Source organism: Canis lupus, chromosome 1, assembly GCF_011100685.1.
Source record: "Canis lupus familiaris isolate Mischka breed German Shepherd chromosome 1, alternate assembly UU_Cfam_GSD_1.0, whole genome shotgun sequence".
Classification (NCBI taxonomy): Eukaryota; Metazoa; Chordata; class Mammalia; order Carnivora; family Canidae; genus Canis; species Canis lupus.
The window spans coordinates 36,156,056-36,183,882 of NC_049222.1; the positions used below are offsets into that span (position 1 = coordinate 36,156,056).

A 27,827-nucleotide genomic window follows, 5' to 3' on the forward strand; every position below is an offset into this window, starting at 1 on the left:
ATAGTTTTGTTTGAGAATACCATCCTGTAACATGAAGGGTCAGACCAGGCTCAATCCAGTGGTCGTGTGCCCCCCTGCTCATGGCTTTAGACCCTGTAAGCTTCACTGCCCTGACCTGCAAATAGGAAGGAGAGGGCCCATTATAGATGCCGTTGTGGTGCTTGTTTGCATGGCATGTATCAGATTCTTCAGCATGATATGGGAGCTATGTAAAGAGCCTGGTAAATGTTAGTTCAGTCCATTTTGCTTTTCTGTCAACCACAAAAACAAAATGATAAAGGTCTATGTTGCATAGTCATCTCTTATATTTTAAATTAAGTACTTAATTGCTAAACTTAATTATGAAAACCATACTATTCCCCCTCAACTTTCTAAAATATAGGGTATATGTGTGTGTTTTTTAAACAGAATTCTTCGTTGAGAGGATTGTAAGGCATTTTCTGTTCAAAATGATAAAAGATACCATTTACTGATTCTGTAACTTTGTTACAAGGACTGGGCCAAGCCCTCTGTGTGTGTATCTTTCTCATTTAATACAGAACAACCTTTCAAGGGCAGTGCCTCCACCAAGGTCAGTTAGAAAGTAAGTGGGAAGAGATAAGATGAAAACCCAGGGTTGCCTGACAATTAACCTCTACACAGTATATTGTCTCCTTGTGGAATTACAAGAGTGGAGTGATTCCAGGTGGGAGAGGTAAAGGTTATATATGTCTTGGGGGTTAAGGATGGATAGTTTGGATCCTTAGTTATTATTTGGATTCATTCTTTTTGTATTCATTTCCCTCTTCCTTGCCCTTTCCCTCTCTCTCCCTTCCTCTCTCTCTTCTTTCTCTCTCTTTCTCCTTTTTAGGTGACAGAGGGAAAACAGGACCTAGAAAGAGCATCACAGTTGGCCCGGAAAATGAAGAAAGACACTGCTTCTCTCTCTGAATGGCTTTCTGTTACTGAAACTGAATTGGTACAGAAATCCACTTCAGAAGGCTTGCTTGGAGACTTGGATGTAGAAATCTCCTGGGCTAAAGTAAGTTGTGGTTCGGTTACCTGCCAATATTACGCTAGGGTTTCTTGTGGCATTTTGTTCGGGATGTCATTTATCTCCATTTCATGTTAAATATAGCATTTTTTTTAAAGATTTTTTTCCACTTCCCTGTCTTAAGAAAAAAGAAAAGACTTTTAAAAGAACAATTTTAAGAAGACATTTTTATATTGATTCCAAAAGCATTAAACTCACATGGATTATCAGTAGGGGCTTTATAAGCATTGTGCCTATGTGATACTTAAAAACATTCTAATCATTATTACCTTCACAACTGGTGACATTTTTTGAGTATTCATTTTTCACAAAGTAGTGTACTGAGTTTATTCATTAATTCTTCTATAATAACTTTTATGCCAGTAAATAATATTCTATTGCAGATGAACTGATATAAAGAGCATAGGAACAGAATTAAAAAAAAAAAAGCAAAGGTCCAAGAGTTTTCTGTAGTTCCATAGTTATTTTGAAATCACAGAGATTAGAGAGTAGATTTGCCAATTCTCTCTTTTAAGGTGGACAAAGAATTAAACACAAAGCACTTTTTCTTTCAACCAAGGCATTCTCTTTTCGTAAATTTATTTCCTAAGAAAGGAGCATGTACTAGAGATAAGTGCTGAATATAAATGATCAATACTGTGACAGAAATTTATATAAAGCCACAAGTATCAGTGTTGACATCTAAACACTCCACTTTGCTTGTGGAAAGTGGAGAGCAGGTGCTCTGAGATCATGAATGATACAACCATTTCTTAAATTTGAACACTTCGTAGAGGTAGCAGTTGAAAGAAGATCAGGATCTGAGGTACTACAATAGCTCCTGAGAAGTATAATTATGCCATGGGCTATGTGACATGACAAGGAGATGGAGAAAGGGATGAAGGAAGGAAAGGAAGAAACCCCACTGATTTGAGATGCTAAATTCATGTATTCTTTTTGCCTATTGCTTTTCTCTGTTTTCTGCTTCACTGATCTGACCCTCTGAATTGTTCTTCAGCTGTTTAACTCTATGGCTTCATAATATATTTCAACATGTAGTTAGTGGATTCCCTGTCTTTATGCTTCTGTTTGTGTGTATGTGTTTATACTCATATAAACTTTAGAAATATTAGTCTGAAATTATTTTAAAAATTTGATTGGAAATTTTGGTTTGAATTGCCATTATTTATAGATTTTTTTTGAGGAGAATAAATATCTTTGCTATAAGTCGTCTTAGTAACATGGTATGTTTCACTCCCCCTCCCCAATTTTTTTATATTACTACATAATGCCTCAAAGACATTTTATATATATATACAAGGATATTTATTCTTATATACTTATTTTTATAGGTATATAAAAAGTATGCTTTTTTTCTTTTTTTACTCATTACTTGTAGCTTGTTCATAGGTGACACTGATTTTTTGCATTTTTAATTTTTAATCATCCATCTTTGTATACTGACATCAATTCAGTTAGTTTTTTACTCACATCAATTCAATTCAGTTCAATTAATTGATTCTCATAATTTTTAAAGGTAAAGAGCTAAAACAGTGGTAAGTTTGCCTCTTCTGGTACTACTTATTTTAAAATTCCCATTTAATCTTATTTCAGGTTTGAAATAATGAAGATGGTAAATACAAGTCATGAATTCACAGTACTAGAGTAAATCAGATGAAACATCAGTAGGGGACCCACTTTTTCAATATTGTTTCTAGATTTAAGAAACATTAAGATTTCACAACATTTTAATGTATTTGCACCTAAAAATTGTGTAAAAGTTTTGCATTGTAAATATTTATTTATTTATTATTTATTTATTAATTGGAGTTCAATTTGCCAACATATTGCATTAACACCCAGTGCTCATCCAGTCAAGTGCCGTACTCAGTACCCATCACCAAGTCACCCCAACCCCCCGCCCACCTCCCTTTCCACTACCCCTTGTTCGTTTCTCAGAATTAGGTGTCTCTCATGTTTTATCACCTTCACTGATATTTTCACTCATTTTCTCTCCTTTCCCTTTATTCCTTTTCATTAATTTTTATATTCCCCAAATGAATGAGACCATGTAATATTTATCCTTCTCCGATTGACTTACTTCACTCAGCATAATACCCTCCAGTTCCATCCACGTCAAAGCAAGTGGTGGGTATTTGTCGTTTCTAATGGCTGAGTAACATTCCATTTTATACATAGACCACAGCTTCTTTATCTCTTCATCTGTCGATGGACACCAAGGCTCCTTCCACAGTTTGGCTGTTGTGGACATTGCTACTATAAACATTGGGGTGCAGGTGTGTCGGTCTTTCACTGCATTTGTATCTTTGGGGTAAATCCCCAGCAGTGCAATTGCTGGGTCGTAGGGCAGATCTATTTTTAACTCTTTGAGGAACCTCCACACAGTTTTCCAGAGTGGCTGCACCAGTTCACATTCCCAGCAACAGTGCAAGAGGGTTCCCCTTTTCCACATCCTCTCCAACATTTGTTGTTTCCCGTCTTGTTAATTTTCACCATTCTCACGGGTGTAAGGTGGTTATCTTATTGTGGTTTTGATTTGTATTTCCCTGATGGCCAGTGATGCGGAGCATTTTCTCATGTGCTTGTTGGCCATGTCTATGTCTTCCTCTGTGAAATTTCTGTTCACATCTTTTGGCCAGTTCATGATTGGATTGTTTGTTTCTTTGCTGTTGAGTTTAATAAGTTTTTTATAAATCTTGGATACTAGCCCTTTATCTGATAGGCCATTTGCAAATATCTTCTCCCATTCTGTGGGTTGTCTTTTAGTTTTGTTGACTATTTCTTTTGCTGTGCAGAAGCTTTTTATCTTGATGAAGTCCCAATAGTTCATTTTTGCTTTTGTTTCTTTTGCCTTCGTGGATGTATCTTGCAAGAAGTTGCTGTGGCCAAGTTCAAAAAGGGTGTTGCCTGTGTTCTCCTCTAGGATTTTGATGGAATCTTGTCTCACATTTAGATCTTTCATCCATTTTGAGTTTATCTTTGTGTATGGTGAAAGAGAGTGGTCTAGTTTCATTCTTCTGCATGTGGATGTCCAATTTTCCCAGCACCATTTATTGAAGAGACTGTTTTTTTTTCCAGTGGACAGTATTTTCTGCTTTGTTGAATATTTGTTGACCACATAGTTGAGGGTCCACTTCTGGATTCTCTATTCTGTTCCATTGGTCTATGTTTCTGTTTTTGTGTCAGTACCACACTGTCTTGATGATCACAGTTTTGTAGTACAACCTGAAATCTGGCATTGTGATGCCCCCAGCTATGGTTTTCTTTTTCAATATTCCCCTGGCTATTCGGGGTCTTTTCTGATTCCACAGAAATCCTAAGATGGTTTGTTCCAACTCTCTGAAGACAGTCCACGGTATTTTGATAGGGATTGCATTAAATGTGTATATTGCCCTGTGTAACATTGACATTTTCACTATATTAATTCTTCCAATCCATGAGCATGGAATATTTTTTCACCTCTTTGTGTCTTCCTCAATTTTTTTCAGAAGTGTTCTGTAGTTTTGAGGGTATAGGTCCTTTATCTCTTTGGTTAGGTTTATTCCTAGGTATCTTATGCTTTTGGGTGCAATTGTAAATGGGATTGACTCCTTAATTTCTCTTTCTTCAGTCTCATTGTTAGTGTATAGAAATGCCACTGATTTCTGGGCATTGATTTTGTATCCTGCCACACTGCCAAATTGCTGTATGAGTTCTAGCAATCTTGAGGAGGGAGTCTTTGGGTTTTCTATGTACAGTATCATGTCATTGGCGACGAGGGAGAGTTTGACTTCTTCTTTGCCAATTTGAATGCCTTTTATTTCTTTTTGTTGCCTGGTTGCTGAGGCTAGGACATCTAATAACTATGTTGAATAGCAGTGGTGAGAGTGGATATCCCTGTCCTGTTCCTGATCTTAGGGGAAAGGCTCCCAGTGTTTCCCCGTTGAGAAGGATATTTGCTGTGGGCTTTTCGTAGATGGCTTTTAGGATGCTGAGGAATGTTCCCTCTATCCCTACACTCTGAAGAGTTTTGATCAGGAATGGATGCTGTATTTTGTCAAATGTTTTCTCTGCATCTAATGAGAGGATCATATGGTTCTTGTTTTTTCTCTTGCTGATATGATCTATTACATTGATTGCTTTACGAATGTTGAACCAGCCTTGCATCCCAGGGATAAATCCCACTTGGTCATGGTGAATAATCTTCTTAATGTACTGTTGGATCCTATTGGCTAGTATCTTGCTGAGAATTTGTGCATCTGTGTTCATCAGGGATATTGGTCTATAGTTCTCCTTTTTGGTGGGGTCTTTGTCTGGTTTTGGAATTAAGGTGATGCTGGCCTCATAGAATGAGTTTGGAAGTACTCCATCTCTTTCTATCTTTTGGAACAGCTTTAGTAGAGTAGGTATGGTTTCTTCTTTAAACGTTTGATAGAGGGCAGCCCCGGTGGCACAGTGGTAGGTGGCGCAGCGGTTTAGCGCCACCTGCAGCCCAGGGCGTGATCCTGGAGACCCTGGATCAAGTCCCATGTCAGTCTCCCTGCAGACCCTGGATCAAGTCCCATGTCAGTCTCCCTGCATGGAGCTTGCTTCTCCCTCTGACTGTGTCTCTGCCTCTCTCTCTCTCTCTCTCTCTCTCTCTCTCGTTTCTATGAATAAATAAATAAAATCTTAAAAAAAAAGTTTGATAGAATTCCCCAGGGAAGCCATCTGGCCCTGAACTTTTGTGTCTTGGGAGGTTTTTAATGACTGCTTCAATTTCCTCCCTGGTTATCGGCCTGTTCAGGTTTTCTATTTCTTCCTGTTCAGGTTTGGTAGTTTGTGGTTTTCCAGAAATGCATCCATTTCTTCTAGATTGCCTAATTTATTGGCATATAACTCTTCATAATACATTTTAAAAATCATTTGTATTTCCTTGGTATTGGTGGTGATCTCTCCTTTCTCATTCATGATTTTATTTTATTTTATTTTTTTTATGATAGGCACACAGTGAGAGAGAGAGAGAGGCAGAGACACAGGCAGAGGGAGAAGCAGGCTCCATGCACCGGGAGCCTGATGTGGGATTCGATCCTGGGTCTCCAGGATCGCGCCCTGGTCCAAAGGCAGGCGCCAAACCGCTGCGCCACCCAGGGATCCCTCATTCATGATTTTATTAATTTGAGTCTTTTCTCTCTTCTTTTTAAATAAGACTGGATAATGGTTTATCTATCTTATTAATTCTTTCAAAGAACCAACTCCTGGTTTTGTTGATCTGTTCCACAGTTCTTCTGGTCTCTATTTCATTGAGTTCTGCTCGAATCTTTATTAATTCTCTTCTTCTGCTGGGTGAAGGTTTTATTTGCTGTTCCTTCTCCAGCTCCTTTAGGTGCAAGGTTAGCTTTTGTATTTGAGTTCTTTCCAGTTTTTGGATGGATGCTTGTATTGCGATGTATTTCCCCCTCAGGACTGCTTTTGCTGTATCCCAAAGATTTTGAATGGTTGTATCTTCATTCTCATTAGTTTCCATGAACTTTTTAATTCTTCTCTAATTTCCTGGTTGACCCTTTCATCTTTTAGCAGGATGGTCTTTAACCTCCACGTGTTTGAAATCCATCCAAACTTCTTGTGGTTTAGTTCTAGTTTCAAATCATTATGGTCTGAAAATATGCAGGGGATGATCCCAGGCTTTTGGTATCGGTTAAGACCTGATTTGTGACTCAATATGTGGTCTATTCTGGAGAAAGTTCCATGTGCACTTGAGAAGAATGTGTATTCGCATTGTAAACATTTAAATGACATTTTCATTCCTGACCTTTAATAGCATTTTTATTCAATAGCTTAAATATTATTTTCAGTGTAGTCACTTTCTTTACAGTATAGTCTATTAGCATGTTATTTACATTTAATTACTTGTAGATAATTATTTCATATAGTTTTTAAGGACTGTTCTAGTCAGTCAGTACATTCCCAGTGAAATAAATGTATGTAGAAAGTCTTAACTGTAGAGAGCATGGCTGTGGGTTGTTTTTCTTTTTTTTTTTTTCTTCCTTCTGGACAAGAACATTTAAAGGAAACATTTTAGTGCCTTTATAAATATACCAGTGTTTGATATGGCCAAGTAAATGTTTCAACCTTGACTCATCTGGGAATTTGCAATTTTTATATCTTCCAAAATGTCATTTAATGATGTGAGATTAAATATAAATGAGCTCCTTGAAATGATTTGTTTAAATGTTGGTTTAAAAAGGTACAATAGCAGTGGGGTAGATATGCTCGTTACTTTTGATTTTATAACTTCATAGTTTTAATTTTGGAAGATAGCATTTTTGCTGTATTTCTCTGAGTACATGTCTTGCCTGGTCAGACTTACAAATGTACGAATCAAGTTGTCACTATACTACCCAGAGTATTATCTTTGCATATGGCAACTATATGACTACAGCTTAGACATGCTAGTTCTCCTATGATTTAGTTAAGATGAGGTATTTTTTGTGGTGTTATCCTTCCAAATAAATGTCGTACACAGTGTTGGTTTCCTGTAGTAGTCTAGGAGATAAATTCATTATAAAATTTGTAGAATTGTGACTTCTGGGATAGTTCTGTTTTGGCAGCTTTTAGTTACTGAAAGTAAAATTCATTTTTTATGTCTAAAGGAATGATGAAGATATTTGGTGTTTGTGTGTAGCAAATAGCATTTGTATGTAAAATTAATGAAATGATCCTTTTTCACAACTGAATTTATTTTTTGTATTTGCATAATTAAATGTTTTATTTTTTATTAGGAATTTCAGAACCCTCAACATATTAGTAAGTTGTGGAGTTTTGGAAGCCTTTGACATGTTGTGAATAATTATATAGGGGAGTTGTGGACTACTATACATAAGTAAAAAAAAAAGTCATTTAAAAATTTAAGTTGTATAAACTGGGTGTTATATTCAAGTGCTGAATCACTAAATTCTACCCCTGAAACTAATACTACACTATATGTTAATGAGCTTGAATTTAAATAAAATCTTGAAATAAAAACAGCAACAAAATAACCTTCATACAATGTTCTGAAAAATCAAGTAGATCATGGTATTTTTCTTTTCTAGAATGTTCTGAAGGATCTGGAAAAGAGAAAAGCTGATTTAAATACCATCACAGAGAGTAGTGCTGCCCTTCAAAACTTGATTGAGGGCAGTGAGCCCATTTTAGAGGAGAGGCTCTGTGTCCTTAATGCTGGGTGGAGCCGTGTCCGCACCTGGACAGAAGATTGGTGCAATACGTTAATGGTATGTTTTAGAGAAAATTTAATGATGAAACCTTTTCCCCTTTAATTATTTAAAAGCCAATACAGCTTTGATTGGAATCTCTTTTTTGTGTGTCACTATAATATTTTGCTTCAAGTGAATTAGTTTCATTTGGTTACATGTTATTTTTTCCTTTGAAAACATAGTAAATAGAAAGAGTTCAAAATGTCTCTATTAAGTGAAAAACCATTTGTGACATACATAGGAACATGTACTTTAGTATCCTAGTAAGTGTACCTCATTTGTTATATTTTAATGATTTTATTTTATATTTAATTTTCATGCTATTATAAACTATATATATATATATATAGTTTATACATATACATATACATATATATATATATGTATAATGTTCTAATAATGGCATACTAGCATCTGGTAGCCTAAGTAAAAATTTTGACTATGAGCTGTATGACACTGGTCATCACTTGAATGCTCTCTAAATCTCAGTTTTCTTGGGATGCCTGCGTGGCTCAGTGGTTGAGCATCTGCCTTTGGCTCAGGGCGTGATCCCGGGATCCTGGGATCGAGTCCCATATCGGGGTCGGGCTCCTACATGGAGCCTGCTTCTCCCTCTGCCTACGTCTCTGCCTCTCTCTCTCTCTGTGTATCTCTCTCATGAATAAATAAATAAAATCTTTAAAGAAAATAAATAAATCTCAGTTTTCTCATATATAAAATGGACATTACTATAATTTCTACCTCATACAGTTTTTGTGATGATTATGTGATATAAAACATGTATATATGATCTATAATTAATACTTAAAATAATCAATTGTAGATATCATGATGATGCTTATGCTACTTATTAAAGGTTGTATGGTTTTAGTCTTTGATTATACCACTAGTAATGACCATTTAAGTTTCACAGTGGTTTTCTGTCCCTCTTATATTAACAATAAATATATGGCAACTTCCCTTCTCTCTTCCCTTAGAAGAAGTTTTATCTATAAATTATTGTTTTGTTTTGTTGTATCTGAGATAGGACTTTTTCAAATTCATAGAATTATTGGATAATAATAAATAGAGACAAAAATAAATTATTTTGCGTTTGAGCATTTATTGAAATCAATCAGAATGTGTAGGGCATTGAGTTTCTTTCATGGGCTCACATCCTGATCTGTCAGCTTCTTATCCAAACACAATTTATCTGCAAAACTTGGGTAAATTACTTAAATATTGTTACATTTTAATTTCTGTATATATAAAATTAGAATAAAAGAACATATCTCAGAGTTCTTAAATGTTAAATAATGAATATGAGACTCTTGGCTCGTAGAATATGTTCATTATATATTTTATATATTCATTTTTATTGTAACTAACTTTGTTCCACGTTCTCACAACCCTTACTTCTATATTCTTAAATTTATACCTTCCAAATTCTCCTTTCAAATTCAAATGATACCTTTATAGTCCTATTAGAACATTTTTTTAAAGAGATTTTATTTATTTATTTGAGAGAGGGAGAGAGAGGGAGTGAGCATGAGCCTGGGGGAGGGCAGAGGGAGAGGGAGGAGCAGACTCCTAGCTGAGCAGGGAGCCCAATGCGGCCTGATCCCTGGACCCTGAGATCATGACCTGAGTAGAAAGCAGATGCTTAACTCAATGAGCCACCCAGGAACCCCTAGAACATTTAACATTAAATAAGTGGTGGTCATCGGTTCTTTGTTAGACACCAGATCACTGTCCAAACTGTTCTTATTTATGAGTTCTCCTTTTCTTTTTTTAACTATTCTTCCATATTATGGATTAACAATTTGTTTTCTTGTCTTTTAAATACTTCTAAGATTTTTTTCTAGTTTCCTTTATTCTATAAAACACAGCTCTTAAAAGCTGTTAATTTCATCAAAAGGCTTCCCTATTCTTTTTGGTCAACTCCTAAATTCTTGCCTTAGCCTCAGCTATTTTGCTTTGTTTTAATTGGCTTAACTGTTTTCTGGTGGTTTTCACATTTATTCCCTCAATCACTTTTTCTGTCCTACTCCAGGAAATGTTAGTGAGGACTGTGCCAGCTCTGCTGTTAAGTGCTGGCGGCACTGAGCTGACAAGCCGCGGGCCTGCCAGTCAGTTATAGTCCACTGAGCAAGGAATCTTCTTCAACCCATACTTTAAGCATTCTTTTATGTTATTACTTTTTAAGTTCATTAAAAAATATGATCAAGGGGTGTAAATGGAATTACTTAGAAGAATGAAGAATAAGGGAGACAAACAAAATGAAATTGAAAAAGTTTTACCTTTTATCCTTCTTCAAATTTTTGTTGTATTGAGGCCTAAATCAAATAGATTTACAAAGTACATAACCATAACTGTGCTTTTTTAGGAATGAGATTTATTTACTGGGAAGGTACTTCACAGAAAAACAGAATCCTGTCTTGAAATTCAGCATGTATTTGGCTTTTTGCAGGTCTTTTAAAGGTCATCTAAGTTTATTGTCTTAAATACTGCATCTGATTGCAAGTATTTTATTAATTCCTTTCTAGAATCATCAGAACCAGTTGGAAGTATTTGATGGAAATGTAGCTCACATAAGTACCTGGCTTTATCAAGCTGAAGCTCTGTTGGATGAGATTGAAAAAAAACCCGCGAGTAAACGGGAAGAAATCGTGAAGGTACCAAGCACAGAGCATCAATAACAGTGGGAGTGGAAGGTTTTGGTGTGGTCTTTTCTTTAATGCTCCAAGTTACTGGTGCACTCATTCTTCCCTTGCAGTAGATTCATTAGTTTTTATTTTGGTGGGAGAAACTGTGGTCTTGGATGAGTCCGATATGAACAGCTCTTCATTAAATTGATTGTTCTAAAATCTTTTCCAGGGATCCAAGAAATTCATGTAAACTGCCTGTAATTCTGAGTTAGCGTCATGCCCATGTTTGGTTTTGATATTTCCCACGTGATAATTCTGTGTTTTCTTACAATTAGCGTTTAATATCTGAGCTGGATGATGCCAACCTCCAAGTTGAAAATGTCCGTGATCAGGCTGTTGTTTTGATGAATGCTCGTGGAGGCTCAAGCAGGGAGCTTGTAGAACCAAAATTAGCCGAACTGAATAGAAACTTTGAAAAGGTGTCTCAACATATCAGGAGTGCCAATGTAAGTAATTATATTTTAATATAAAACTATTTTTTCCTGTGGGCATGCATCTCCATAAATGATTTTATAGTATATACATCAAAAATTTTTGAAATAAAGTGATTTTAATCACTTGGGAGTGATTTTAATCACTTGGGAGTGATCGGTCCCTATTTGTGATTTTATGTATAAAGGAGAGACAACAGGAAATTAGTGTTGAAGAAAATAACCCATTTGAGAAAAGCTTTTGAAGTGTCAATGAAAAGTTAAAATTGGTTATAAGACCACCCCCTGCCCCTCCCCACCCTGTGCTCGTGTTCTAGCTCTCTCTCTGTATGTCTGTCTGAAATAAAAAAAAATAAATCTTTAAAAAGTGGGGAGGTGCCTGGGTGGCCCAGTTGGTTAAGCGATCAACTCTTGGTTTCTGCTCAGGTCATGATCTCAGGGTCATGAGATTGAGCTCTGCTTCAGGCCCTGTGATCAGTACAGTCTGCTTAAGTTTCTCTCTCCTTCTTCCCACTTTGCTATTCCCCCTCGTCTCTCTATCAAATCAATCAATCAACCAACCAGTCTTAAAAAAAAATAAAATTCATTCTCAAACCAGGCATGTGTATTAAACCCAATATTGTGTAGTCATACTTTATAAATTTGTGCATACTACATGCTTGTGAACTTGTTTTTATTTTGTTGCATCTAAAAGTTACAAGAAATTTCACAATTTAAACCTAATGCAGAAAAGCTGCTATCTGCTTATAAATTTGAAAAAGGGCTTTATAAATTTAAATAAGAGGATAATAAATAGAAATTTCCCTTAAAAAAGTTATTTATGCTACCGTATTATAATTTTTCTCTTTGTATGTATCTTACTAATTCCCTTTCTTCTTTCCCTGTTTCCTGAGGGGAGGAAATGAAGCATTTTACTGTAGTGTTCTTAAGTCCTGGAGTGTGCCGAGTGCTCAGTAAATGTTAAATTGAAAAGATGAGAACATTTTGATGGTTTGCTAGGGCAAAAAACAAAGCAGCATAGCTGACTTTGGGGGTCACCCAAACCAGGTGTTCATTCTGACAGAGGATTATGAGGTTTTCAGAATCCCAGCTGGGCCCGTGGGTTGACATTTTTGAGTATTTGGTTAATTCTACCTCTTGAGAGTTGTGTGTGGAAATTATCTAAGAGGAAGCACCCTCTTTTTTTTCAGGAAGTAAATATTGTCTAAGTCTGCTTTAACTTGAAATAGCTGATAAGAAAGGGAGACAGAACATGAGAGACTCCTAACTCTGGGAAACAAACTAGGGGTGATAGAAAGGGAGGTGGGCGGGGGATAGGGGTGACTGGGTGATGGGCACTGAGGGGGCACTTGATGGGATGAGCACTGGGTGTTATTCTATATGTTGGCAAATTGAACACCAATAAAAAATAAATATATAAAAAATGAAATAGCTGATAAACATTATATGGTTTCATTCATTCAGGGACTATAAAAAATAGTGAAAGGGATTAAAGGGGAAAGGAGAGAAAATGAGTGGGAAATATCAGAGAGGGTGACAAAACATGAGAGACTCCTAACTTTGGGAAATGAACAAGGGGTAGTGGAAGGGGAGGTGGACGGGGGGGATGGGGTGACTGGGTGATGGGCCCTGAGAGGGCCATTTGATGGGATGAGCACTGGGTGTTATGCTATATGTTGGCAAATTGGACTCCAATAAAAAATATACAAAAAAATAATTTGAAATAGCTGACATAATAGGCTAAACTGTCTTTCATAGCTTATGAATATACTTAGATTATTCACAACATAAAGAAAATAAATAACTGCTTTAACTCTCTCTTCCTTAGCTTTGATGTTACTTCTCTACCTTCTGATCTAAGCTCATTTGTACTTTTCAGAAGGTATTTAGGAGGATTTTCCTGGTATAAAAGAGGAAGGCATGAGATAGGGTTGGAGTGAGAGGAACTACAAAGAAGAAAAATTATTATTGTTCTGATCAATAACTTCTGTTACTATTTGGGCACACATGTCTACTTTTACTCCTATGTATGTGATATTAAAATATCAAAATTTTTATATTGTCTTATATGTTCTCCTTTGACATGATTTTTAGCAGCTATGAGGTTTTCCGTTATATGATCTGTTATACTTTTGTAAGTCAATTTTCCACTTTCAGTGTGCTTTAATAATACTGAATTGTCAAAATCCTTTTATGCATGTCTTTTTGCTCATTTGTTAACATGCCCTTAGGGTCAATTCTTAGAATTCCTTGAAATTGTTGTAAAAGTTGTGCATATAAATGCCATTAAATACATTTTCCAGAGTCTTACAAAAGTTTGTGCCAATTTCTACTTCCATAATCAGTGTGAGAACCTTGTTTCCCTATGCTCAGCCAACATCCTGTTATTTTCCTGCACGTTAATTTTATTAAAGTTGTTACACTGAGTTTAGTCATATAATTATAAAGTTTTTCTGTAGTGATACTGTCTGAAAATACCACATTGAGAAATATGTACTTTTTCAGTTTGGATATCAAAATCCAAAGGAGATTCCATGGGGGAAGGTTACCTGGGAGACATTCTATGGGATGTACCTATACTCCGTGGTGGCCCTTTCTCTCTCTCTCTTCTCGGAAGGAGATGCGAGCGGTCTTCGGGAGGGCGGGAGGGAGGGATGGGGGCGGTCGTGCGGGATTGGGGAGGGAGGTAGTGCGGGAGGGGGAGGGAGGGGGGGCGTGGGGCGTCTGGGGGAGGAGGGCTGTAGGCGGGGGGAGTGGGGCTTCTTTTTCTTCTTTTTCTTTCTTTCTTTCTTGTTTTCGTTCTTCTCTTCTTTTCTTTGTTCTTTTCGTTTTCTATTCTTTCTTTTCTTCCTATTCTTTCTTTCTTCTTTCTTCTTTCTTCTTTCAGATTTTATTTATTCATTCATGAGAGACACAGAGAGAGGTAGAGACATAGGCAGGAGAAGCAGGCTCCATGCAGGGAACCCAGTGCAGGACTTGATCCCAGGACCCCGGGATCATGACCTGAGCTGAAGGCAGACACTCAACCACTGAACCGCACAGCTGCTTCACCCTTCTTCTTTCTGTGGCCAGGGCAGGGATGGTTTTTAGGCCTTGGTCCTATTTTGTGTTGTGCTCATATGGGATCTCAGAATCCTCCACACAGCACTCCAGGGAGCCACTGTTCTTTGCACACTAGCTCACATCTCTGGCTGGAGTTTGGAGAAAATGGATAGCTCTGAGAAGCCCAAATAGATAAACTCATTGCTCTGTGAATGAATGAAATTAAAGTTAATTCAAATAAATGCTAGCTCCTCTCTTGACACTCTATCCCTCTAATTAATGATGGTCTAGTTAAGAATGTATCTTTTCAACGAATATTTTAACTTCTGCAGTTGCTAATTGGCCAGGAACCATTATCGTACCAACGTCTGGTTACCACTGAAGCATTTGAAGCTGATGTACTTTTCTCTGATCTGGAAAAATTAGAAAGTGACATAGAAAATATGTTAAAAGTTGTGGAAAAACACTTGGAATTCAGTGGTGAAGATGAAAAGGTTAGTTCAAGGAGATTTTCAAAGTCACGGTGTTCTTACTTTTCTGTTAATTATATTTTTATATCAATGATGTTTAGCCAAAGAATCTGCCAAATCATGCCAAAGAATAGACCCAAATGTGATTTTCTGCCAAGTGTTGTCTAAATGTTCTTTAACTTCTGCTAAACTAACATTCTTTATAAGATATTTTAACTTCAAATTTGAAATATTTTTAAAAAACATGAATTTTTGTTACTTATTCAGATGAACAGATCTTGACTGATCTCACACTTTGTAGGTTAGTTCTCCTTCTTGGGAAATGATTAGTAAGTGATGCTGTGCATTTTTTTCTTTTGAGTAAATTGTTTTTCCTATTAAACATTCAGGTGGATGAGGAGAGAGCCCAAATTGAGGAAGTTCTACAAAGAGGAGAACAAATGTTACATCAACCTATGGAGGATAATAAAAAAGAAAAGATCCGTTTGCAGTTACTACTTTTGCGGACAAGATACAATAAAACTAAGGTATTATCTCCCAAGGGACTCTGTATTCTTTAAATAACTTATTTAGCTCTTGCCATTCCAATATTTGATGCTGGTTTCATGGATACCTTAAAAAACAGGTGGAATAGTATCCCTTTCTCCTTCCTGGTATGCATTACTAAATAACATTTGTATTTTTAGATGGGACAGGATTCAAAGAAAATAGAAACAAAGTCCTATTTTTGGGATCTCTTTTGGACTTCTGATAATGTATTAAATCTAAAAGGCATCTATCCTTTTAAAAGTGACTTCCTGGGCAGCCCCGGTGGCGCAGCGGTTTAGCGCTGCCTGCAGCGCGGGGTGTGATCCTGGAGACCCCGGATCAAGTCCCATGTCGGGCTCCCTGCATGGAGCCTGCTTCTCCCTCTGCCTGTGTCTCTCCCTCTCTCTCTCTTTCTCTCTCTCTCTGTGTCTCTATGAATAAATAAATAAAATCTTTAAAAAAAATAAAAGTGACTTTCTCCTTCAGTTCTGTATTTTATATATGGAGGTCTTAATCACCTCAAAAAATATTCGTTTACAAATAACTAAATTTATGAATTGATGAACTATGATTATATTCTAGAAAAAGATTCACTACTAACTTCCTTTTCAGTGGCCATCTTCCCAACTGCATTGCTAAGTGTGTTGGTGTTCTCTAAAAGTCTGTTCTTAGGTAATCCCTCTAAGAACCATTTTTATGTATTTATTTTTTTAAATGTTTATTTATTTATGATAGTCACAGAGAGAGAAAGAGAGAGAGGCAGAGACACAGGCAGAGGGAGAAGCAGGCTCCATGCACCGGGAGCCCGACGTGGGATTCGATCCCGGGTCTCCAGAACCATTTTTAGTTGAGGATGTTGAACCTAGTAGAAGATTCTACTCCTCTCAGCTTGCTGCCTGTGAGATGTCTCTGTTTGTATGTGCCTTATGCATGCAATATTGTAACATGTCCCAACCTAAACGTGTCCTCTCGCTTCCCACCCATATTTCCTAATGTATTCCCTTAGTATTCCTTATATTTCCTCAAAAACGATGTATTCTCAAAATAGAAACCTCAAAATCTTTTCAACTATTTCTTGTTCCTCACACCACATCAAGTAGGTATTAAAACCATCACTTCCGAAGGAAGTAAGATGCAGCTGAGCCTGAAATTAGACACAGCTCTACTTGCTTTACAACCCTGGGGAAATGACTGAATCTCTTTGTCCTCTCTCCTTTCCATAATTCAGACTCCTGTGATTTTTCTCCTGTTAGGCACTGCAGTGTGTCCCAAGCCGGGTTTTCTTATGTCCAGTTTTTCTTAACTCTAGCCCATCCTCCAAGTGGTCCTCAGAATTATTCCCCTCCAGAGTTATGGCTGGTCATGACATTCCTTTAACTAAGAAAGTGTTCAAGAAAATACTGCAAAATACAGAAGAAACTACAAGTGCAAAGTTCATCACTATAATGATACACTAAGGCTTCTTCTGTCTGGCTTCCAGCTACCTCTTTGACTCACTGGCACTCACCAGGAGTATAGCTATGCTGGCTTTCTGCATTTTCCCAAACACACAGGTGCCTTTGCATCTTTGAGATCTTGCTAATTTTATTCCTATTCCCTGGTGTGGGTTTTATCTCTTTATTTTACCTGATAAATGTGTTATCTTTTTAAGGCGTGGCTCCATTTTTATTTCTAACATTTTTGAGATGATATTATAGTTCTTTGCTTCATTGATACTTTGAAAAATATCTTGTTTTCCTAGAACTTTATTTTTGGGTTTCAAATCGTCAATCATTACTGGTCTAAAATAGAAATAATTTTTGGACTTTTAACAAATGAATAAATATGTTTCTTAAGAGTACTAATATACTTTACAACAAGTTCATTTCGTTTTGGATTCAGTAGTTTAGTTATTGTAACTAAAATGTTTTTAAAATATTTGAAATGTTTTTGTCCTTGTTTCATTAGGTAATATACTTCTTCGAATTTGCAATTTTTTAAATTTGCAGTTTTAAAACCGTGTCTTACGTATAAACATTAGAATCTCTTGGGGAATTAAAAAAATCTGACCCCCAAAGCAGTTAAACAAAATCTCTTAGGTTGGACCTATATGTGAACTCTCTTGAAACAAACACAATTCTAATGTTCAGTCAGAATTGAGAACCACATTTAAAGAACTCATTTTCTTACTTGAAATGTGTGTAAATGACCTTTTCCATTTGTTTATTGAGAGTATGTGTTACTATTTTTAAAATATGTGTGAGCCCTTTATAAAATAAAGATATTAGTCTCCTGTCATATTTGCTATAAAAGTATTTTCTTGTTGATTTTCATCTTCTAATTATTTTATCATTTTTTAAGGCTTTGTTTATTTGCGAGAGAGAGAGAGAGAAAGAGAGAGAGAGAGAGAGAGAGAGAAAGAGTTAGTTCATAAGCAAGGGGAGGGGTCTAGGGAGGGGAAGAAGCAGACTCCTCTCTGAGCAGGAAGCCCTTTGTGGGGCTCCATCCCAGGACCCTGGGATCATGACCTGAGCTGAAGGCAGACATTTAACCAAATGAGCCACCCAGGCGCTCCTACTTTTTTTCCTAATTATTTTATCTTTAACATGGAACCATTTAAAATTTTTGTTTAGCCCTGCATGAGTGTATTTGTCCTGTGTGAGTGTGTGTGTGTTTTCCCTCAGCCTGTTTAGGATCTGAAAAGTACTTATTTTCCACAGAGATAATGAATATTCAGTTCTGTTTAGTTCTGGTTTTTCTCTATGGTTTGATAAAAACAAAACTTATGACCTTTTTATAAAATGTTCATGTAAAATGAACTTTTTAATCTATTTATCTGGAATTTAGGTTGTATATTATATGAGTAACATCATTTAACACTGTCTAATGTTAGCATTAGCTTGCAGTATATTTGCATTTCTGTGTCCTGCAGAATTTTTTAAAGATAAAATTATCCAGAAGTAAAGTCTGGGTCAGATCTCGAGGACTTTTTTTTTTCTTCTCCTAAGACATTTTGATTGATTACTCTCTTGGGATAAAATCTATTTTGGGAATACAGAAAGCTCATGTTTAAATTTCAAACTGCCCTTGCTGCTTCTACAAGAGTGTGGAGACTCAGAAAATCCTAGGTTATCTTTATAGTCTGAATAGGAAAAGGTAGTCTTTAATGAATGTGATTTTTTTTTTTTTTTACTTGGAACTTCCTATTTACAATACCTGCAGACCTTCCCATTTTTTAATATTTGCTTAAAAAATATAATTTCCCTTCTTGGACTCATGGGTAAATATCTAGAAATGCTTTCTGAGTAAAATTTGAATGTGTGGCATCGGGATAATAAAACTAATATTAGAATCAAGTATAAATAATCCTGTGGATAAAATCAGGAAATCTTTGGCTTGCCTCTATCTTGCTAATCAAGACTATCCAATTGCTAAAAGTATTTTATCGCATTCTAGGAGACAAATAAATGCACACCTCTATATTCAACACCATGTTGTTGATTCACTGGTTTTAGTCTTGAATCTTGGTTTCATTTAGGAAGTATAAACATAACCATTTTTTAAGGTTTTTTTTTGAAAGATTTTATTAATTTATTCGTTTGAGAGAGAGAGAGAGAAAAAGAGAGAGGCAGAGACACAGGCAGAGGGACAAGCAGGCTCCATACAGGGAGCCCGATGTGGGACTCGATCCTGGGTGTCCAGGATCAGGCCCTGGGCTGAAGGCAGCGTTAAACCGCTGAGCCACCCGGGCTGCCCAAACATAACCATCTTTAAGATAGTACCTCATTGAACATGTATTTATGATCATTTTCACTGCCATATTTGAATATGCAAAGGAATACCATTTTTTTAGAGGTTCAATAGAGGAAAATAGTGAAAGCATCTGGGAAGCCACCTTAATTCATGAGAAGATGCACTTTGCTGTTTACAAGTAGTAGATGGCATTTAATGAACTGTAGCCATTTGGAGTAAAGGACTTGAATGCCTGCAAGGCTGGTAGCCCATCCCAGAGAGCATTGTTTTGTTGAGAAAGCTCTGATGGAGGATATATGAATAAATGTACCCAAATAGGTAGTCCACCCGCCTAAGGATCTGTCTGAATTGATTGTGTTATATAGGAGTCATGTTCTGTAATATTGTTCTCAAAGATTAAGGTCATATACTGAATTACCTGGATATTATTTTAATCAAAACCACTGTTGCATTTCTTATGTTATGAATACTTGTTTAACTTATTTATGTTTTCAACAGTGAGGCCCAGAAGTTTTTAATCTAATTGTGACATTTTACAAAATGGGTAAAATGATAATGATATTAAAATGTTTTATTTCATATAAGATTTTATGATTTGTGGCATATTCTCATTTCCCCAACAGGTCAGGAAAGGAGTTGTTGTATTTTCTTGTTTACTAAATAAGTTTAGTAAGCACATGTCTTAAAAACCTTTCAAACTTTAACTTCTTTATACTCTTTCACTGCAGGCTACAGAAGAAAATCAGAGTAGAGATTGTTAGAGTTTCTACAGCAAGACAGGGCAAAAATATAAATAAATAAAACTTAGTTTTTTTTATTTGTGTTCATGGTATTGAATTGCTCCACAAAATAGTACGGTGTTTTCTTCTATTTGCTACTATTTATTGTGAGGATATTATAAGAGATGTATCCTATTATTATTGTTTTTATAGACAGTCCCTAATCAACAGAGGAGAACAGGTCAGCTTGCTCCTGGAATTCGATTGTCACCTCTCCCCACAGATTATCTAGTTGAAATTAGCAAAGTTTTACTTTCCATGGATGATGCTGAATTATCACTTAATGCTCCAGAACTAAGCACTGTTGTCTATGAAGACTTCTCTTTTCAGGAAGACTCTCTGAAGGTAAATCTCCAGGCACCTCATCTGAGTAGCCACCATTAATGTAGGAATAAAGCAAATCTGTCCTTGTGCCTTTATAGATGGCCTATAATTTAAAATTTGTGCCAAGGAATTAATAATGTATATGAATAATAAAACTTTCCCAATTCACCAATAAAATATTACCAAATTTTTAATTTTTAAGAGCAGTTAATGGATTTTTAACTATGCAGTTAGTAATTCCTGGCAACATCAAAAACTTCTTTAATCAAACACGTGCATGAACCATATACCTTTCTTATAAACTTGATTGTCAGTTGATGTACAATATCAGCATTTATGTTGTAATCTATAACAAGTTAAGATTGGCCAGTTTTTAGGGTATGGAATAGCATGTTGCTTAAAGTTAATAGAGACTTGGGAAGTTTTTAGTTATTTATAAGACTCTTAAATATCATCAAGGCCTTTTCATATAATTTGATTACGCTTACATATACATTTCCAATAAATTACTATTAGATTTGATAGGTTTGATAGCTTATTTCTGTCATTTAAATTGGCATTGTTAGCTATTTGAAAATATAAATCATTCCAGCTTCAAACATTTCATTACCTTTACAGAATATTGAGGCTTTTGATATTGTACAAATACTGCTTTGAACAACTGTGAGGATTTTCTTTTCTGCCATTAGGATATTAGGTAGTATTTCTCACACTTTGGCAAATATGGGGTATTATTTCATTAAAAAGCTTTCAGTTTTGATGAGCAACAATTATTATGTCTCATATTTTAAATAAATGTTATGCAAGATAAATTTTTGATCTGGGATTTCATTCTTCATGTCTCTTTGCTGAATTTTATTGATGTGTGATAATATATTTGTAGAATATCAAAGAACAACTGGACAAACTTGGGGAACAGATTGCAGTTATTCATGAAAAGCAACCAGATGTTATCCTCGAAGCTTCTGGACCTGAAGCCATTCAAATCCGGGACACACTTACTCAGTTGAATGCAAAATGGGACAGAATTAATAGAATGTACAATGATCGTAAAAGGTATGTGTAAATTAAATTAATACCTACTTTTCCTAAAAAGGTCTATGGGTTCATGGGCATGACAAAGGTCATATGTATGCTAAGATTAAGTGTAAGCTTAGTAACATAACATAATAACATAATAACATAAGCTAAGATTCACATCCTTGTCCTATGCCTTGTTTAATAAATTGTGATGAGTGTGGTTCCTTAAAGAAAGAGGAATTGCATCACACATAGATGATCATTTGCAACATAATATTTAGATAATTAAAGGAAACACCTTTAATTTTTAGTATCTAAATGGTGTTCATTTTCTTTAAAAAACTTAAAAAAGATTTTCATTAATACATCTCTGAAACACACTTGATGATTAATGCAAGTGAAGAACAGAAATAGCTATTGATAATTTGAATCTGTGTATAACCCAAAACTGTTTTTTAAAAATAATTTTGCTTAATGTTTTTTGAGTCTTCTTCTTCCTAGATTTTGACCAGGCCTATTAATAAGTAGAAATAAGGGCAGCCCGGGTGGCTCAGCAGTTTAGCGACACCTTCAGCCCAGGGAGTGATCCTGGAGACCCAAGATTGAGTCCCATGTTGGGCTCCGTGCATGGAACCTGCTTCTCCCTCTGCCTGTGTCTCTGCCTCTCTCTCTCTCTCTCTCTCTCTCTCTCTGTTTCTCATTTTAAATAGATAAAATCTTTTTAAAAAAAGCAAGTAGAAATAAAAACTGATAAGATTTTTGCCAGTAGCTGTGTATGTGGTGGAAAGGCAAGTGAGGTGTGAAATAGCCCAATATAAAGTACTGTGTGTAAGAGGAAAGTTAACCAGAAAAAGGTATTGGAAAACTTAAGAGACACACACACAAAAACTAAGCCTCATGTACTTTGTCTTTGTTTGTTTTAGCCCTCATATTTCAAGTGAGTATACAGTCCTTGAACGGATCACTGTTAATGGCCTTTGGGTGTATTCCTTTCTATGGATTTTTAAAATCATGTCTGTATGTTTAGAGAATTTTTTTACATACATCTTTATGCATAGTTTTGCTTCATTAGATTTGATTATTAGAAAATGAGTAATTTGTTAAAACATAGCAACTTTTTAAAAGGATTTTATTTGAAAAAGTGGGAAAAAGAAAGTGCACACGTATGCATGTGCGTGTACAAGTGGAGGGTGAGGGAGAAGCCGACTCCCTGCTGAACAGGGAGCCCCATGGAGGGCTTGATCCCAGGATCCTGGGGTCATGTCCTGAGCCAAAGGCCAATACTTAACTGACTAAGCTACCCAGGTGCCTCAAAGCATAACTTTTAAGGCTTTTAGTTTTTTAAATTTGTTTATTTTTTGAAAAGATTCTATTTGTTTATTCATGAGAGAGGGGTGGGGGGCAGAGACATAGGCAGAGGGAGAAGCAGGCTCCCTGCAGGGAGCCTAATGGGGGACTCTATCCTGGGACTCCAGGACCACACCCTGAGCCACCCAGGCATCCCAAGGCTTTTAAAGCATAACTTTTAACTTAATGAGGATTTGGATTGCATCATGAAATTAGTTGTCATATATCTGCCAACCATATTTGTCAAAGGGATCTTATGGAATCTGGTTAATATCAACGGTTTATTTTTGTTTTTGTTTTTTGGACAAACTTTTGATAATTGTGTTGTGATGGATTGCATCTCAGTTTTATTTTCCTATTTTCATTTTTTGGTTATCAGTGAGATTTCAATATTCTTATATATGTTTACTGACCCCAGTGTTATTTCTTCTGTCAATTGTTAGGTGATCCTCCTTGCTTGTTTTTCTATCATGATATTACTGTTTACTTACTAATATGCAAAAGTTAGGGATATTAACTATTCATATTTTTTTGTTTATTCATGGGCCCTTTAATTTTGTTAGTGGTGTTTTTTATATATGGAAGTTCTAATTTTATATAATCATATCTCATAAGTCTTCCTTTGTGATTTTGTTTTGTTTATATGCATATAAATTACCTTTTAATTATGAGATTAAGTATGTATATTTTAAGGACAATTTTATTTGACTTGAAGTTTATATTAAATAGCTAACCCATCTGAATTTTATTATGGTATGTATTTTGGGTTAAGCCTCCACATTGGTGGTTCTGTACACTGCCTCTTTAGTAACAGGAGTAGATAGAGTTCATGCATCCTACCTTTTAAACACTCCTCAGTTCATTTTTTTGGTATAATCTGGGTTAAGAAACACTAATCTGCTTTGTCTTATTTTTCTTATATGAACAACTAATTTTCTCATACTTTTTGTAGAATAATTTAGCTTTTCCTTATTTTTGGTGATAATTTCTTTATTATAAATTTTAAGTGTATTCTCATAGCTCATTTTTATTTAATTTTTCTAATTTACTTTATCACACTGTCATTTTTACTCTTATACCATAATACTTCCATTTTTAAAGCATTATAAAATATTTTCGAGTAGCATATCCAGAAAATTTTTTTATCCAGTATGTCTAGGAAATTATTTTGAGTATATCCAGAAAATGTACTTTCCCTAATTATTCTAACTTTAAATTCATATTATTTTTCTATATTTTTCTTCTGGTAAAATTTTTGTCATTTCAAACCAATTTGTGAAAACGTGATCAATTTGAAATATAGTTTTTTTTCTAATTTTTTGAATTCTTCTCTGTCTTCTCAGTAAAGATTTGAAGGTTTATCTATACCTCTCTCCCCAGGACTATTATTGGTAGTTTTGTGCTTTACTTTTTTTCTCTTTTTTCTTTTATAAATGAAGTATTTTTGACATATAGTGTTATATCAACTTGAGGTGTACAACCTGGTGATTTTATAATTCCATACATTATTCAGTGCTCATCACAACAAATATAGTCACTGTTTGGCCCCATACAACATTATTATTACAGTATTATTAAATATATACCCTATGCTGTACTTTTCATCTCCATGACTTACTTATTTTATAACTAGATGTTTATTCTTCTTAATTCCTTTCACCTATTTTGCCCATCCCTTCTCCTACTCCTCTTCTGTCCAGCAACACCAATTTGTTCTCTCTGTTTATGAGTCTGTTTTGTTTTGTTTTGTTTATTTGTTATGTTTTTTAGATTCCACATATAAGTGAAATCATCAGTGTTTGTCTTTTCTCTGCTTGACTTACTTCACTTCACATAATACTCTCTAGGTCCATCTATGTTGTTGCAGATAGCAAGATCTCATTCTTTTTTTGTGGCCGAATAGTGTTCTATTGTGTGTGTGTGTGAGTGTGTGTATAAAATCTCTATTCATCTATTGATGGTCATATAAGTTACTTCCATATCTTGGCTATTAAAATCATGCTGCAACAAATATAGGGTTGCGTATATCTTTTCAAATTAGTGTTTTCATTTCCTTTGGGTAAGTATCCAATAGTGGAATTCCTGGATCATGTAGTATTTCTGTTTTAAGTTTTGAGGAACCTCCATACTGTTTTCCATGGTAACTGCCCCAATTTACACTCCCTCCAACAGTGTATGAGGGTTCCCTTCATTCTACATTCTTTCCAACACTTGTTATTTCTTATCTTTTTGATACTAGGCATTCTGACTGGTGTAACATGATATCTCATGTGGTTTTGATTTACATTTCCCTAATGACTAGTGATGTTGAACAATTTTTTCATGTGTTTGTTGGCTGTCTGATGTCTTCTTTGCAAGAATGTCTATTCAGATCCTCTTCAATTTAATGGGATTACTTGTTGTTTTGGATTGAGTTGTAGAAGTTCTCTATAGATTTTGGATAACAACCCTTTATTGGATAAATCATTTACAGATATTTTCTCCCATTCAGTAGGTTGCTTTCTTTTCTTTTCTTTTCTTTTCTTTTCTTTTCTTTTCTTTTCTTTTCTTTTCTTTTCTTTCTTTCTTTTCTTTCTTTTCTTTTCTTTTCTTTTTTCTTTTTTTCTTCTTTTCTTCTTTCTTTTTTCTTTCTTTCTTTCTTTCTTTCTTTCTTTCTTTCTTTCTTTCTTCTTTTTCTTTTTTTGATGATTTTCTTTGCTGTGCAAAAGCTTTTTATTTTGGTGTGGTTCCATTTTAGCTGTGTGTGTGTGTGTGTGTGTGTGTGTGTGTTGCCTGAGGAACATATCCATAAATATGGATATTTATGACCAATGTCCAAGAGATTGCCTATGTTATTTTTATGGTTTCAGATTTCACATTTAAGTCTTGACTGTATATTTGCTTTTACCAGTGATTTTTTTTTCATTATTCTCTTACTTTTCTAGTTGTGGCCTTTTATTTTTACTTTGAAGAATGGTGATGAACTCCTTTAACTTTTGTATGTCTGGGCAACTCTGTCTCTTCTTCAATTCTGAATGACTTTGCCAGGTTGAGTATTGATTATAGATTTCTTCCTCTCAGCACTTAAAATATATTATGCCACTCGCTTCTGGCTTGCAAATTTTCTGTGGAAAAATCACCTCATAGCCTCATGGGATTTCCCTTTTATGTAATGGTTTGTTTTTCTTGTTGCTTTTAAGATTTCTTCTTTATCTTTAGTTTTGCCATTTTAATTATTATGTGTCTTGGTGTTCACTTCCTTGAGTTCATTTTGTTTGGGACTCTTTATGCTTCCTGGACCTGGATGTCTTTTCCTTCCCATTGTTAGGGATATTTTCAGCTATTATTTCTTCAAATAATTTTCTGCCCCCTCTGTCTTCTATTTTTGAGATCCCTATAATGCGAATGTTATTACATTTGATGATTTTTCAGAGTTCCCCTAATCTATTCCCAATTTTATTTTTATTATTTTTCTTTTTGCTGTTCATTTTGGTTGCTTTCCATTCCGCTGGCTTCCAGATTGCTGGTCCATTCTTCTGCATCCTCTAATCTGTTGATTCCCTCTGGTATATTTTTCATTTTAATTATGGTATTCATTAGTTTTCTGACTGATTATTTTTTATAATTTCTATCTTCTTGTTGAAGTTTTTACTGAGTTAAAATATTCTTCTGTCAAGTCTGGTGAGTATCTTTATGACCATTACTTTGCTATCTTTATAAGTCCTATTGCTTATCAGTTTTGTTTAGATTTTTTCCTGGGATTTTGTCTTGTTCTTTCATTTGGGACATATTCCTCTGTTTCCTCATTTTGTCTGCCTCTCTATGTTTGTTTCTGTGTATTCGGTAGGTCAGTTACATCTCCTAGTCTTGAAAGCATTGGATTTGTGTACTGCCCTGTAATGCAGTCCTACACTACTGCATGAGCCCTCCTGTTGTGGCTGAGCTATGGTTTTTTTGGCATGCTTGTGTGTCAGGCTAGCCTTTAGCCCAGCTGGCTACAGTGACCTACTTTGCCTGCTATGGGCCCACTGGGCAGGGTTTGTACCCATGAAGAGACCTGGGTGCAGCCTCCTTGGGTTTGTTAGTGGGGGGGCCAACACATAGCCTGGCTCTCTGCAATTAGCTGTGGCAACAGCTGCTGGTGCAGAGTAGGACAGGGCTTGTTCCTTATAGCCAGCTCAAAGGCCCAACTGCAGAAAGTGTGGGCACTTTGGTGTGTGTCTTCTCCTCAGGTCAGGAGTCACGTTAGAGGGATGCCTGCCCAGGTGAATTGGTTGACTGTGTGGGTCTGCATGGGAATGCCAGGATAGGGCATATGGTGCTAGCAAGGTGAATGGATGCAGAGTGTCAGAATTAGCTTCCAGCAGCATCTGGCTATCTATTTTGGGCAAGGGCAAGAAAAAATGGCATCTGCTAGCACTTTTGTCCCTGAGGAAAGTTCCTGCAGATCCCTGTCTTCTGGTAGTTTTGTGTTTCTCTTGTTTGTTGCTATAGAGTTGGTGTGTGATAGCTTTCTTCTACACTCTGGGTGTGTGTGCATGTGTGTGTGTGTGAGTATAAAACTTATTTTGTTGACTTTTGTATATATTGACACATCAGTTGTATATAATGATAACTTCTTTTTAAAAATCTTCCTATTCGTATATATGCATTTGGCTAATGTGGTAAAATGTCAAGAACATTGTGGACTAGTAATACTGATGGCAGAAATTCTGCCATTTTCTTGATTATAAAAATGTTACCTTTTAGAAAAGAGTTTATTCCATGGGAATTTTCAAAAATTTTAAGCACTAAACTATATTTTCTTATGCTCGAAAAGTCTCATCTACCATAACTTTTATTATCTTCTGTCCTTTGTTAACTTGATTACATTTGCTAGAGGGTTATCTCTTTTATTTTATTCCAGCACTTGGATGCCTTATGTTCTTATTTTTAATTTTCATTCTCTCCCAACTTTAGTACCCTATCCTAAATGTTTATTTTTCTTTATCCATGTTTATCCATCTTTCACAAATAGTGAGAACTTTTGTATATTCTGTTTTTTTTTCCATAAAACATCTAGGCAATGGAAAACATCCTGTACTTTCATGGTTTCAGTTATCAGTTATAATCACATGAGGGTGATCACCAAGTCCATTTGTCTATACGAGGTCCCTGTGCTATTTGACCTATAAAACTTTTCAAACTTCTTCAGGAGTAGAATTTAGTGATTCATCACTTATGTACAACACCCAGTGTTCA

At 35.6% G+C, this 27,827-nt stretch overlaps 1 protein-coding gene across 1 annotated transcript in view; it reads left to right on the plus strand.

Annotated features, from left to right (window-relative positions):
- The window catches only part of UTRN (utrophin), a 488,613-nt gene that overhangs the window by 186,489 nt on the left and 274,297 nt on the right, over positions 1-27,827 (plus strand). The window contains 8 exon segments of the mRNA NM_001012395.1: positions 851-1,021; positions 8,086-8,265; positions 10,773-10,901; positions 11,210-11,380; positions 14,740-14,901; positions 15,267-15,404; positions 20,070-20,261; positions 21,124-21,296. Coding sequence (NP_001012395.1) covers positions 851-1,021; positions 8,086-8,265; positions 10,773-10,901; positions 11,210-11,380; positions 14,740-14,901; positions 15,267-15,404; positions 20,070-20,261; positions 21,124-21,296 — 1,316 coding nt within the window.